Source organism: Naumovozyma dairenensis, chromosome 11 (assembly GCF_000227115.2).
Source record: "Naumovozyma dairenensis CBS 421 chromosome 11, complete genome".
NCBI lineage: Eukaryota > Fungi > Ascomycota > Saccharomycetes > Saccharomycetales > Saccharomycetaceae > Naumovozyma > Naumovozyma dairenensis.
In genome coordinates, this window is record NC_016489.1 from 115,609 (window position 1) to 129,731 (window position 14,123).

A 14,123-nucleotide genomic window follows, 5' to 3' on the forward strand; every position below is an offset into this window, starting at 1 on the left:
TGGTGATGTAACAATCTATATATGATCACTCTGTGACATCTTCAGTTTGAGTATCTTAAATAGAACCCTTAGGTTGAAATTAAGATATGTACAGCAATATTGACAAGTTGAAAATAAATAATAACAGGAAAACATCATCATGCAAGTATTACTCGACGTAGTACCATTTATCTAAGTCTTTAGGAATATCTGATTCTGGTTCTTCATTGTCACTCATAGTTACATTGTTTCCAGCACGTTGAACTTGGGGTAACTTACCAATCTTTGATCCATCTAATCCTCCAGAAATCAATCCTTTCCATGTATTATGACATTCTTCTATCACTTTTATTGTCTCTGTGACATCCTTATATTCCCCATTGAATGCAAATTCATTCTTTAGTTTATTCATAGGAACCTTGTAATCTCTAAACCAATTTCTAGTTGCCGTGAGAAGTCCAGGAAAATGTTTCTCAACATCATGTATATTATTAACGCTAGACGCCAAAGGATCTTTCACGTTTATCACGATAACTTTCCAATCTAATTCACCATCATCAATCAATGCAATGGAACCTAAAATTTTGACTGTCTTAATTTCTCCAGTGGTGAACACAGAAGACCCGATTTCACAACAATCTAAGGGATCATTATCACCCACCAAAGCCCTCCCCTCGCCTATTTCATGGTTTACAGTAGGGTCCTCCCAAGTCTGAGGGATGGCACCGTAATTATGTATATATCCATAAAATGGGAAGATATTATTAACAAATCTTACTTTCCCCTTCTTAACATCCTGAGTAATAGGATTAAATGGTAAATCCTTAGAAATCTCGAACTTGGCATGTGTCCATCTTGGTATCTCAACCACCATGTTAACAGTTCTATTTAAATGATTCAATTCCATGGGAATATCATGGAAATAAGAACCAATCTCACCATTATCTAGCTTCAAATATTGTCGATAATTTTGACTATATTTACTTCCTTGTTTCACTGCAGAATAAGACCTTCTACGTAAAATTGTCGTCAAACTTCGTAATCGTCTAATTGCTATCATATCAGATGTTGACAATAGTCCTAATTTTACCTATTTTTTAATTCCTTTTCGGTCTCCTGAAATCTGAACATGTCCTATCTTATCTTATATTTGCAAGACCTTTAAAGGATATTTATCTATTCTTTGTTCTCTCCGTCATACAAAACAAGAACGTACATAATCCAAGTCATCCACTACTACAAAAAGATAAATGAGAAGGCAAGATAACATACTATCCAGGAATAAAGGAACCATTCTACTAGTACTACATTAGTATAATATGTCTGATCCAGTAGAGTTATTAAGAAAAGTATGTACAATATCCTGAGTTTATGTTCCAAACAACCAACCAAAAAATATACGCTCAACCCATATATACTAACAAGATCATGAATCCACATTTCATTTATCATTCAGGCTGAAGAAAAAGGTGTACCATCCACTGGGTTTTCCAAAATCTTTAGTTTAGGATCCTCAGATGCATCCAAATACGAGGAAGCATCAGATCTATGTATTCAAGCTGCCAATATCTATAGATTACGCAAAGAACTAAAACTGGCAGGTGATTCATTCACTAAAGCAGCTGATTTCCAATTGAAAGCAGGAAATGAAGACGATGCTTCAAATATTTTTATCGATTCTTATAAATGTTACAAGAGTTCTGGTAATTCAACCGATGCTGTCAATTCATTAAATATGGCCATTGATCTTTTCACTAAGAAGGGACAATTTAGAAGAGCAGCTAATTTTAAATTTGAATTAGGTGAAATTTTGGAAAATGATTTAAATGATTACGTTAATGCTGTATCTGCTTATGAAATTGCTGGGGATTGGTATTCTCAAGACCAATCTGTTGCATTATCTAATAAATGTTTTATTAAATGCGCTGATTTGAAGGCACTTAATGGTCAATATATTGAAGCAAGTGATATTTATTCTAAATTAATTCAAAATAGTATTGGCAATAGGCTCAGTCAATGGTCCTTAAAGGAATATTATATGAAAAAGGGACTTTGTCAATTGGCCGCTACAGATAATGTTGCCGCATCAAGAACATTACAAGAAGGACAACATGATGATCCAAATTTTGCTGATTCTAGGGAAGCTGCACTATTGAAAACTTTAATAGAATGTGTAGATGATGGTGATTCTGAGAAATTAAGTCAAGCTGTTTTCGATTTTGATAAATTTGCCAAGTTAGATAAATGGAAGACGACTATTTTGTTAAAAATTAAAGACACGATTTCTCAGGCAGAAGATGATCTTTTGTGATCGCATCTGAATAAATTTCTTTAAAGAGAAATATTATGTCATTAAATATATATATACATATATATATATATATGTCTAACTTTATAGTATGTGTACAACTGAAATACTTGCCGTAAATTTTCTTTTTTCTTTTTCTTTGATTAATGATAATATGTGTTTTTATTAATGACGCTAAAATGTTACATTTTAAATATAAACTACAAAAAGTATAATGTATATATCTAACTTTTATTTATTAATATTTGACGACTGGATGCTGAATATTTCATCAAATCAATTATGGTATGGAAAATGATTGTGACTATGATTGCAGGTGAAATGACTTGTCTATGTTATTTTTCGTTTTTTTTTACCTGAAAATAATTGATTCATCTTCAAAAGTTTCTGTGTCTTTCCCATCTGTGAATGGATTATCGGAACCTACAGACTCTTCCATCACGTTTTTATTTGTTGGTGGTTTCCCATCAACGACAAGTTTCCCCTTAGGATCTATATGTGCTCCTTTATCGGATATGTTAATAATACCTTCAAAATCTCTAATAATCGCTTGAGAGAATCCAAATTCATCCTTAGGGATCCATAAAGATGGACACTGTGCGGAAACTGCAGGATAATCATAAGCATGAGCAATAATGTTATCATCAGTTACCTCATCAGGATCAATTAATCCATAAATTTCAGGTAATCTTGATTTGACTACTTTGTATGAACAATAAATATGTGGTAAAAGGAATCTTTTCCAAAATGGGGCGTCTGGTATAGTTGTTGTATCACCATCTGCTAATAATGGTATTTCAGGAATATAATTTACTGTAGTTTTAGTTTCCATAGCTTTTTGATAATCATAATGATATTCTAAAGTATTTTCTGTAATTTGATCAAAGATGGAAGATGATACTTCTCTATTATTTGTATTATTATTGCTACCTATCCTCAATATAGATTGATGAGATCGTGGTTGGAATTTTTTTATTGGGAATTTTGGCAATTCTTTCACTCCATCTAATTTATGGTTACGATTAGGATCATCAATTTTTTTATAAATATTTTTAAAAGATGGAGTATCAGATTTACCATCCAATGGTTTCATTGTATCTACAGGTAAGACTTGCATAATCCTATCGAATGATTCATTCAATTGAATATGAACAATAACTGTAATTATTAAACAAACCACTTGTAAGACGATAGGACCCCAACCTTTCCCGACAACGAATAACCCCAGTAAACAAATTTGTCCAATATACAACCCAACCATTGTTTGGAAAAGAGCTCTTGGATAATGCATACCTCTTGAATCTGGAGATTCTTGAAACACGTAAGTTAAATTATACAAATAAGACACATAAAGAAGGAAAAATCCACAGAATCCAAATAACAGTATTATTGGAGAAATAATTGAATAGGAAAATAAAATGACAGCTAAATTGGTATAGACGGGGAAAGTGGTCCCCCATTGCATGGATCCCAAGTTAACGAATCTTGTATGTTTCTTTCTTGGAGTGTTATCAAGTAAAGTACCTAATAAATAAAACATAATCAATGGACTCAATTGTAATAATGCACCTGATGAAATGGACATACCTTGTAAAATAATATAAGAAATGTAGAAATTGGAAGCCTTTGGTAAATTAGTAGCCAATAGATTCATTGCTGTAGATGGGTCTTCTACAATTTGTGTGACAGCTGATGTTGCTGCGGATGCCAAAGTTGTAACTAAAAACACTTGAATGACTTGAAATGCGAAATATGCTTGTTGTGTGAAATATTCAACTAATTGAGAAGATGGAGAACCTGCTACCACAGCCATAGCTCTAATGAAAATGGGTAAAAACATCATTAGTACTGCCAAGGCGATTGTTGGCGCCAACGAGGTCAATAACCCTAATAAGACATCAGGTAATTTATAAATAAATCTTAACCAATGTAATTTATTTGTCAAATATGTAATATTTGAAATCATACCAACAAATGCGACAGGGATGGACCATAATAAGACCAAAGCGATGATTGCCAAGACAGCACCGTGAGTTCTAATTAATCTTTCCCACCAAAGCATTCTTAAATTAAACCAAACGAGATCCTTTGGTTCCAATCCAATATATGCAGGACTCATAAATACAGGAGCATGATATGTGGATACTTGTAATGCGACTTGAGCTTGATATTGAGATTCGAATTCTACAAAGACAGAATTGAATGGATCAGCGTTAATATGATTTTCTTGCATTTCTTCAATTTCCTTATTTAAAACGGGTAATTGTTCCTTGATATAATCTATGGTATCGAGTTTCTTTTTCCAAAATCTTTTCCTAAATTTTGGTCGTTTCTTATATGGGATATAATCTTCAACATTATCTGATATTACCAAATCAGTGTTTTTCTTTTGTTGTTTACGAATTTTCTTCAATATTGATTTCAAGTATGAATTCAATGCATTTTCCAATTGCATAGCCATGGATGCCCTTTCATCGACTTTAACACCAATGTTAGTAGCACCTCTAGCTATCCAAACTCTTTTAACACCATCGAATAATTTTGAAAATTCCTCTTCACTCAAGTATTGTTTGGGTACAGTTTGGAAAAGTACAGTTCTTGAAGATAATTTTTTTGCATATCTTGGTGATGCTAAAACGGCTTGCTTCATTGATGTATAAAAATACAATTCTCTATAAATGACGTAAACGAACCCCCAAAAGAATATCCATCCGATGAAGATATGAGCGTAATATCTTTTTTCATTTTTAATATTTTGATAAGCCAATTGATTCAACCCTGTTTGATGCATCCCATTACTTGCGTTTACTGGTAATAATATGGGGAAAATATAAGCCATTGATACGAGACAATAAGCTGATATTATGAAAAGGTAACGAAGGAAGAAATAACCGTCTAGACCAGCCTGTTGTATTATGAAATTGTCAGATTTTTTCAAAAGTGGGATGAACCATTGCCATAGACCTTTCGGTAATGGATCTGGTCTTTTTTCATCGTTTATTAGATTGAATGAAGATTTTGGCTCATAAATTCTTTTCAATTTTATTCTTAATAGAAGGAAAGCTGAAAGGAATGCAGCAAAGACGATACCATTTGATATTAAAGCTGTAAGGACTTGTTGAGTGGAAGTGCTTGTAGTAGAATTAGAGCTACTGCTTGATGTAGAATTCGTAGTGTTTGAAGAATTCATAAAAGAATTGAATGTGCTCTGTTTATATAGGTTGTATCAAAATAAATTAACGTATGAATGAATGAATGAATGGATTGAAAGACTTGTTTTTGTGTGTATATCTAAACTTTAAAGTTTTTTTAGGCGCTTCTTCTTTAAAATAGACTTTTTTTATTGTATTGTTTCAACGTTCTTTCCCTTTGTTATTTGTATTGTTTTCTCTTTCAAATGTGATTGCAATTGACAAAGGAAAGACTCAGTGAACTCAATGAGAAAAGAAGAAGGACAAAGTGGTGAATGAATGAATGATAACTGATCATGCCAAGAAGCATTAATAAGAGTACGTATCCAAGGAGAGGCTTTACCGATGCTTTCCTTGCTTTATTGATACATTGATTGATTGACAAATTTTGACCAGCATACATATCTTACGTACTACGATGATATCTGTGGCATACATGCAAGGTTAATATTATACGTACTACTACTACTACTACTACTACGTACTGCAACTACTATACTGCGGCGGCGTCTAGTTTATGTAGTTTGATATTTTATTATTTTTCACTTTTTTTTCACTTTTTTCACCTCGAGGGAATGCTTCGAGAATTCTCCTTCAACACGTCCTTCTTTTTTGTCAAAATTGAGGGGCTGTTTTGTTTGTTTTCTCGATGGAATACCAGTGCAAGCACATACGTACGTACTTTAATGCAAGGGGGGGAAAACGGTAAATGAAAACGTGTCTGATGGGACCCTAAGGGTTCAGACAAGAAGTTTCCCCCTGCGTGCCCTCCCCTTGCTACTCAGGGCTAGGAATATCTTCAAGACAGTACACGGATACAAAACTAATGTAGTATCCATGAGGGCTCTTACGGATGAATCATCATTTTAGATTAATGTAACATGTATGTACGTATGAAATAATAATAAGAGATGAGATAAAACTGAAGGTAGAAGATGACGATGAAGATTAGTCTAGTGAAAAAGAAAGGAATCAAAAATATGTATAAAAGGGAAGAGTCTCATTGTTATGGAAAACGATAAGTGTGAACGATTATGGCCCACACACATTCCCCCCTATATCATTGGAATAGCTGTCCTGGTCTGTTAAACACACCAGAACAACAACAACAAGCAAATGGCATTGCTCCCATAATACCGCCATCACAAATCACGAAGATTCATATCTATGATTTTGATAACACATTGTTTGCATCGCCACAACCAAATAAACAACTATACACAAAAAACTTCCATGATAGATTAGGTTTTGGCCTTGGTCCTAAAAATGCTGGTCCTAGATGGTGGTTAGAACCAATGTTCCTGCGTCAAGCATACAATGAATTCATACAAGCCGCATTATCTGAACAAACAAAACCCGCGCAGGAGGGAGGATTGAACAATCATCCTGCTGGTAAAGTCCTTTTCCAATATTGGAATAGAGATATCCTTGAACTAGCTGCAGCCTCCATTCAAGATCCTAGTACAATTTCTATATTAATGACCGGTAGAGAGGATGTTGCATTTTCTGCCTTGATAGAATATATGATTACAACCACTAGAGATACTTTTTTCAACAAAGATTCACCTTATTTAAAATTTAACGCAGTTGTTTTGAAGAAGAAAGATGGAAATTTCAAAAGTACAATGGCTTTTAAACAACAATGTTTGTCCGATTTAATAAACCATTATTCAACAAGTATAAAAGAGATTACTATTTATGATGATAGGCCCAAACAGATAAACCAATTCAAAATATTCTTGAATAATTTACCATATAATCCAAGATTACAATGGTTTGTCATTCCAGTACCACCTATCTCTAAGCGAATTAACCCAGACAAGGAATATAAAATTCTAATGCTTATGGTCGATAAATATAACGAAACATTAAAAGGGTCTTTTAAGAGGAACAAAATCGAAATTAGGTGGACACCTAAAGAACTTGGATGTTATTTGACTTTAGAGTCTCATGCTGCACTTCTTGAACGTACCGCAGAATATCTCGAGAACAAATCAATTGACATGAACTCTATTCGAAATTTGAAACAATATCCATTAGGCATACTATTATCAAAATCAGGTAATATAATACCAGGCAATGAAATGGTTTCTATTTATTTAAATGATAATAATAGTAATAAAATTAGTCTTTCCTCAACTGATCAAAGAAACATACTAAATAAGATTTATAATCCACAAAATGAAGAAGATTTGAAAAAATTAGTATTCATTGTTCATACCATTGGAATTAAAAGAGTAACAGGTAACAAAGTTGACATATACTTTAAAGCTTCCTGCGCAAATAATTATCTTTTCCCAACTCAAAAAATTTAATTATAATGGAATCAATTACTGACCCATATTATCCTTCACAATTAAGTGATTTAAAAGAAATGCAACAAAAATCATCGATTACTGGTCTTGTTTGGTATAATTTGCCACGTCAATTACAAATCACTACATATTTTGCATTCCATTCTAAATTAAAATCACAACGGCCAACAAAATAATGGGCCCGATCAATAAAATATACGCTATTGAGATGATTCCCAAATTAACAGGTCCCTTTCAGCTTCTTAGACTCTCCGTTCTGCTTTTTGAAGTCACGTCACCTAGTATCAAAAATCTAACCTTTAGGATACTTCGATAAATTAGTTAAAAACTTTATTGTCGGAATCTAACTGTAAACAGGATAAATCCCAGGTATCAGTCAATCCACTCACATCGCTATATGAAAGCTTTTTTCCTTTTATAATATATATATATATATATTATAGGAAGTATCCTTTTATATCGAGGAGGAGCAACCGATGTCACTTCTTACTCAATACAAATACTCTTGTCGTCTTGGGCGTTAGCTGATTAAGTTTTATTACGTAGCCTCACCTAAACATCGATAACATAGGGATCAGCAACAACAAATATCGGATGCCAATAAGTTCACTTAACCTCCCAAACAAATTATGCATACTGTTATATGCAGATGGTAACATAACTCCAACCCTTGTAATGTTCCGTATATATATATATATATAGGTATTTGAATAAGAGGATACTTCATACAAATGAATAAAGGCGACGGTTATTTTAGAGATATGCGGGAAGTGCATAGAGGCACTCTGAATCTAACTGCATCGCCAATCTATAAAAAAATCGTGTCACATACAATTTTAAAAGATTATATTTAAATAGTTGAATGTTGGTTTTTATACAAAAAAAGTCTATATCTTCTGCTCATTCTCTCTCTGTATTGTATTGAACAATAATTATTTCAACAAATTTGATAATTCCACATCGTTTTGTACTTTCAATTCCATATCTTTCCTAGCTTTCCAAATTAAATATTTCTTTCTTTCCGTAATATCTAATTTTTTAAACTCTTGGTCATCGATTTCTAAATCAAATTCATTCAATGAAACGTTGAATTTCACCAATAAATTTTCAGCTTTAATATTGTTTTGTTTTCTAGGATCATTACTACTAATACCACCACCGATACCACCAGCATTATTATTACTAGTATTTGGATTTGATTCAACGAATCCAAGTGGGAAAGGGAAACTATCACCACGTAAGTAACTTTCCACAGTATCTTCTACAGACCCTGTTCGTTGTAGATTGAATCTAATTTGTTCTCTATGTAAATCTGGAGCTACGTTTTGAACTGTTTGAATCATATCATTTGTTACAGGATACCTGCCATTATTATTATTATGATTGTTATTGTTGTTGTTCCTATTCGATCTTGCACCATTTCTTGCGGTGTTTCTTTGTTGTTGAGGCTGCGAGGAGGTTGAGCTGTTAAGGGATTGCGCTGATGGATGTTGGTCAGATTGGAATACCCATCTCATGAAAAGAAGTCCGATTATAATGACCACGATGGTTACGATTGCTTGGCTCATGTTTTTCGTTAAATCCTGTGTATTTCGCAGATGGTGTTATAATAGTTTAGTTAAGGACAGATGCTGGAAAAATCAAAAACAGGAAGAGAACAACGTACTTCTAAAGCAACTCAGGCAACTTTGATAAATATATAGTGTTTTCTGCTTGTTATTTTTAGCTCTGTAAAATATCTAGAGACTACATATAGTTTAGAAAGCCTTCAACAATATTTCAGGAAAAATACCACTTGTGAATAAGCATAGTAGAAATCCATACTGTTTGCATCAAAACGGACGGAACGTAAAAAGTAACCGGGCTCCGGAATACATACATATGACATGTAGAAAAGACTTCAATGGGAATAAAATTGTACAAAGAAAATACGCTATTAGGTAGAAGTAGTGTTCCTCCTATTTGTATTCAGTATATTTCCCTATAAATAACCTTATACACATCATTCTTTGTTCTTACATAAAACTATCCGATAATTCTGTAAACTGTATTAGGTCCAGAATTGTCAAAATTTAACCTTTAAATTCCATTTTGAAATGCTTTTTCTGGTTCCTAACTTTATAAACAAATTTGGGTATACATTCAGTTTCTTTAATATTCGTTGAAGTGAAATGTTTTTTAAGCTCCTTAGCCAATGCCTTCTTAGTGATTCTAGCATCCGGCCTGCCTTTTTCATTTTTCTTATAGGAATATGTTTTAGACCCCAATTTGGATCCTAACAAGTAACCTTTCAATGTCAAATTATCAGGAAGATCTAAGTGATAATTATCCTTATATCGACGTAAGAAATCATCTGAATATTCTTCGAAATTAGCAGGGTTAGGTTTTGGTATCAAATCGGGATGATTGTTAGTTACATGAGATTGTACCAAGTCCTTTAAATATTGTTGTTGTGCAGCAGTGAGTCGTTGTTTAACGTTTGATTTCGTCGTATTTGATGTACCAGTAGTTGTAGTGGTTGTTGTTGTCGTGGAATTTTGACCTGTAGTAGTAGCGTTACCTCCTCCTCCTCCTCGACTTCTACCTCCTGCAGTTGTTTTCGTTTCCGATTCGCTATTTGAGTTTGTGTTTCTGGCCATCTTCGAAATGGTATGTATAATAATATCAAAATTATAGTTTTGATTAAATGTCCTGGTGTGGGGTCTCGAATTGGAGAAAGAGAGCTGTAGTCCAAAGATATTGTTCAAGATGAAAAGTTGTATGTAAACCTTAACGTTGTTATTATGTAAGTTAAACAAAAATTAACTTATAATGTCGGGGATTTTTCAAAAGTTCTGAATGGGCAATGTGGTAGCGCCGCCATTATTGATATAAGAATCATCCCGGAATGCCAGAGTTTGTCTAATTGGTAATCAAGTATAAAGTGAGAGTCTTCCTTCATTCGTATCTTATAATCAGACTGTTTGGTAGTTACAGTTCAAAGGTTGATGTCAAGAGGATAAGCGAATAAAGATTATTTCTATGATTATTGGAGCATTTATATGAGTGGTAAGCACTGGGTGTGGTTTAGAGTGGGTGCCGAAAAGGGACTTATACAAAATGTATATATATGACTCCCGGTGTCTATGAGGTTGTTTTTGGAATATATCAGTTTACAGAAAGCCCCAGCTCTTAATCTCCTCCAATTGGTGGCATGTATATCTATTTTGCGCCTATTCTCATATTCCACGGGATTAGGCCTATGTCTAGCAGAATACTCACGTAAGAAAAAGGTGTCTACAGTAACTTTTATATACAGTTGGAAAAAATTTGAACAATAGGGTTTCTATTAAGAAATGATGCCATTGTTTAATTCGCACCTTTTAGAGACTGCGATTCTCGGCTAGACAGACATTTTTATTTACTGTAAAAAAGCCATAAGATTATTATACATTACCTTTTTACAGTCATGCATATTCTCCATTTTATACACGTCTCTTATTCTATCATATACTTTTTCTAAATGTTCGTCTAAATAAGCCTTATCTCTTCCATCTGTGTCAACGGGGTAATCAGTTTCAGTCAATATAGTCGAAAGTGATATTGCTTTTATTAGATCATCACCAGAATTCGTTAACTTATGTTTTTCCCTTAGATTGATATAATTTGATAAGCTTATGAAGATTTGTTCTTTTGGGAATTTCTTAAACCACTGACTTTCTAACATTTCAATAGATCCTGTGTACGAATGCAGACAGATATTACAACCATGTATACCTGAATGAGACAATGACAGAAACTCTCTGATACATGTATCAAACACATTGGCATGACATTTAACATCATGAATTGAGACTGGTTTTTTATATTCAGCAGCTAATTGACATAGTCGGGTAAATATACTAACTTGATGAGACATTTTCACTTTAATTTTTGTTAACTTTATAGGAGTTTTGGATTCCATATGAAACCCATTCTGTGGTAACCTAAATAATTTATCTAATCCAATTTCACCAACTACATCAATCTTTTCATTATATTTGATAAAGTTCTCCTTAATATATAGTTCTAATGATACAGGCTCTGGTAACTTGGAAAGCAACGTTTCAAATTCCTCTTGATCGTTATATTGTAAAACATTCTCATAATGTTCCCGCTTGGTTAATTCTTCATCTATAGCAGAAAATAAATGACTATACCATGGATGCACACCAAATCCAACCTTAACCATATCATAATTAGATGATCCATTTTTCTCTAAGACTTGTTCTTTGATAACATTCCAATCCATAACATTATTAGACATAATACATTGAATAGTAGGTTTGTTTCTATTCAAATTGCATATCGTTTCGGGATCATAATGTGATCTGGTGCCGATATGGCAATGCGCGTCTACTAAGGGGTACGTTTCAGAATTTGTATCTTTTAATGCCTCCATGTCCAATAGCTCTCTTCTTTCAGCGAATACCATATACGTCTCTTTCACTCATAGTCTGGATTTTTCTTGAAGATGCCTTGTCCCTTTAAATTTAATTTGTAGGAATAATCTACAGATTTTCCGCGCCTATTATAAGAATTGTTACCGAACGTATTTGCCATCAACAAACATATAAAAAATCATACATATATATATATATAGATAACAGGATCTATAAACAGTTACAAACTGTAATTCCTCCTTAGATTATTTGTAACTACTATGTAAAGCGTAAGAAAGCAATAACCTCTGTTTTTTCTTTTTATTTTAGGAAACCATTCACATCCACAGTCGCCTTCGCAACACAATCACCTGAATAGCTCAGCAAAGAAGGTATTGGATCATATTCTGAAATCGACTTACGTAGTCTTGTTCCTTTTCTTCAATTTGAGATGACTCAGTAATTTCAGGCTTGTAGAAATTGCTATTGTTATTGTTATTGTTTATGTGGTTTCTTCCTTCGTGTGCGTACGTAGATGGCCGACCGACATGCGTGAAGTGAGTGTCTTTCTCGCAGGCCTGGATGGATCACCCATACATCACGTGTAAATTCCAGAGGATAATACGGAACCCGCATCGCTTCACACGTCGTTGAAAATTTTTTCTCTGTGGTAGTAAAAGGCTTTCCAATGTTCCTCAACGGCGACAGCAAGAGTTAGTGTCACTGCATGTACGTACGTAGTAGAAACCAAAGAGAAGGAAAGTGAAAAATTCAATATAACACAAATACTACAACCACCACTTGAATTTTTATTTTATTGGGACGATTGGTTCAACACTTATTCTATTGGATATTTTACAACAGGTACTATCACGAAACACACACACACACACATACACACACGTAGTACGATACAAAGATGGGTAAAAAAAACACTAAAGGTGGTAAGAAGGGAAGAAGAGGAAAGAACGAATCTGACGGTCCAAAACGTGAACTATATTACAAAGAAGAAGGTCAGGAATATGCTCAAATCACCAAGATGTTAGGTAACGGTAGAGTGGAAGCTAGTTGTTTTGATGGTGTTAAGAGACTGGCTCATATTAGAGGTAAGTTAAGAAAGAAAGTATGGATGGGGCAAGGTGATATTATCTTGGTTTCTTTAAGAGATTTCCAAGATGATCAATGTGATGTCGTTCATAAATATAATTTGGATGAAGCTAGAACTTTGAAAAGTCAAGGGGAACTTCCTGAAAATGCAAAGATTAATGAAACTGATAACTTTGGTTTCGAATCTGATGAAGATGTTAATTTCGAATTCGGTAACGCTGATGAAGATGATGAAGACGAAGAAGATGGTGAACTTGATATTGATGACATTTAATCCTAGTTTTCGCTCCTTTTTCTTTCTCTTTAGGTACATGCATGTTATATTATACTATATTATAGAAAAAAACTTCTCTGGTAATCACAAATATTCCTTCGTTTTCAAAATAACAACTTATATTTTTTTTTTTGTTTCCGTTTCCGTAGTGTTATTAATTATGTATACTTTTGAGAAAGTAGATGTTGTGATGACTCTGAAGAAGATATGAATCCCGTTTATTAGATTTTGAAAATACAATATAAATCTAGCCTATAAGTGCATATACATCGCTTATATATATATGTACGTTCTCTTGTAATGCCATTTTATAATAACAAATTCCTCCTAATGTGGATACGGTTTTGCATTCTTAGTGTTTTACTTTAGAGTCTATTTATGGGAATGATAACAGTCATTGTGTATATAATTCCCCGAGATATTTATTATAAAATAATAACTCCAAAACTTCTAATAAGAAAGGCAGGATGAACTTACAAATACTTGTCTCTACCTACTTTTTCGTGTGCCTGAGAGGTTACACTCTTTAACAGACTGCCTTATTTAATT

The 14,123-nt window shown here is 33.4% G+C and overlaps 8 protein-coding genes across 8 annotated transcripts; 3 read left to right on the top strand and 5 right to left on the bottom strand.

The window, feature by feature from the left end:
• Positions 1-148: 148 nt before the first annotated feature.
• Positions 149-1,039, bottom strand: PPA2 (inorganic diphosphatase PPA2; the record flags this gene model as incomplete). Its single annotated transcript, XM_003672438.1, has 1 exon — positions 149-1,039. The coding sequence occupies one exon, from the start codon at positions 1,037-1,039 to the stop codon at positions 149-151; it is 891 nt and encodes a 296-aa protein (XP_003672486.1).
• Positions 1,040-1,298: 259 nt separating this feature from the next.
• Positions 1,299-2,290, top strand: SEC17 (alpha-soluble NSF attachment protein SEC17; the record flags this gene model as incomplete). The annotated part of the gene is made up of 2 exons (XM_003672439.1): positions 1,299-1,328; positions 1,436-2,290. The coding sequence occupies 2 exons, from the start codon at positions 1,299-1,301 to the stop codon at positions 2,288-2,290; spliced, it is 885 nt and encodes a 294-aa protein (XP_003672487.1).
• A 349-nt stretch (positions 2,291-2,639) lies between these two features.
• Positions 2,640-5,477, bottom strand: RSN1 (Rsn1p; the record flags this gene model as incomplete). The annotated part of the gene is made up of 1 exon (XM_003672440.1): positions 2,640-5,477. The coding sequence occupies one exon, from the start codon at positions 5,475-5,477 to the stop codon at positions 2,640-2,642; it is 2,838 nt and encodes a 945-aa protein (XP_003672488.1).
• Positions 5,478-6,512: 1,035 nt separating this feature from the next.
• On the top strand, positions 6,513-7,793 carry NDAI0K00550 (uncharacterized protein; the record flags this gene model as incomplete). Its single annotated transcript, XM_003672441.1, has 1 exon — positions 6,513-7,793. The coding sequence occupies one exon, from the start codon at positions 6,513-6,515 to the stop codon at positions 7,791-7,793; it is 1,281 nt and encodes a 426-aa protein (XP_003672489.1).
• A 932-nt stretch (positions 7,794-8,725) lies between these two features.
• Positions 8,726-9,361, bottom strand: CUE1 (Cue1p; the record flags this gene model as incomplete). Its single annotated transcript, XM_003672442.1, has 1 exon — positions 8,726-9,361. One exon carries the CDS (start codon positions 9,359-9,361, stop codon positions 8,726-8,728), a length of 636 nt encoding a protein of 211 aa, XP_003672490.1.
• A 504-nt stretch (positions 9,362-9,865) lies between these two features.
• Positions 9,866-10,432, bottom strand: SAP30 (Sap30p; the record flags this gene model as incomplete). Its single annotated transcript, XM_003672443.1, has 1 exon — positions 9,866-10,432. One exon carries the CDS (start codon positions 10,430-10,432, stop codon positions 9,866-9,868), a length of 567 nt encoding a protein of 188 aa, XP_003672491.1.
• A 761-nt stretch (positions 10,433-11,193) lies between these two features.
• On the bottom strand, positions 11,194-12,246 carry NDAI0K00580 (putative endodeoxyribonuclease; the record flags this gene model as incomplete). The annotated part of the gene is made up of 1 exon (XM_003672444.1): positions 11,194-12,246. One exon carries the CDS (start codon positions 12,244-12,246, stop codon positions 11,194-11,196), a length of 1,053 nt encoding a protein of 350 aa, XP_003672492.1.
• Positions 12,247-13,112: 866 nt separating this feature from the next.
• On the top strand, positions 13,113-13,574 carry TIF11 (translation initiation complex factor eIF1A; the record flags this gene model as incomplete). The annotated part of the gene is made up of 1 exon (XM_003672445.1): positions 13,113-13,574. The coding sequence occupies one exon, from the start codon at positions 13,113-13,115 to the stop codon at positions 13,572-13,574; it is 462 nt and encodes a 153-aa protein (XP_003672493.1).
• Positions 13,575-14,123: the final 549 nt, after the last annotated feature.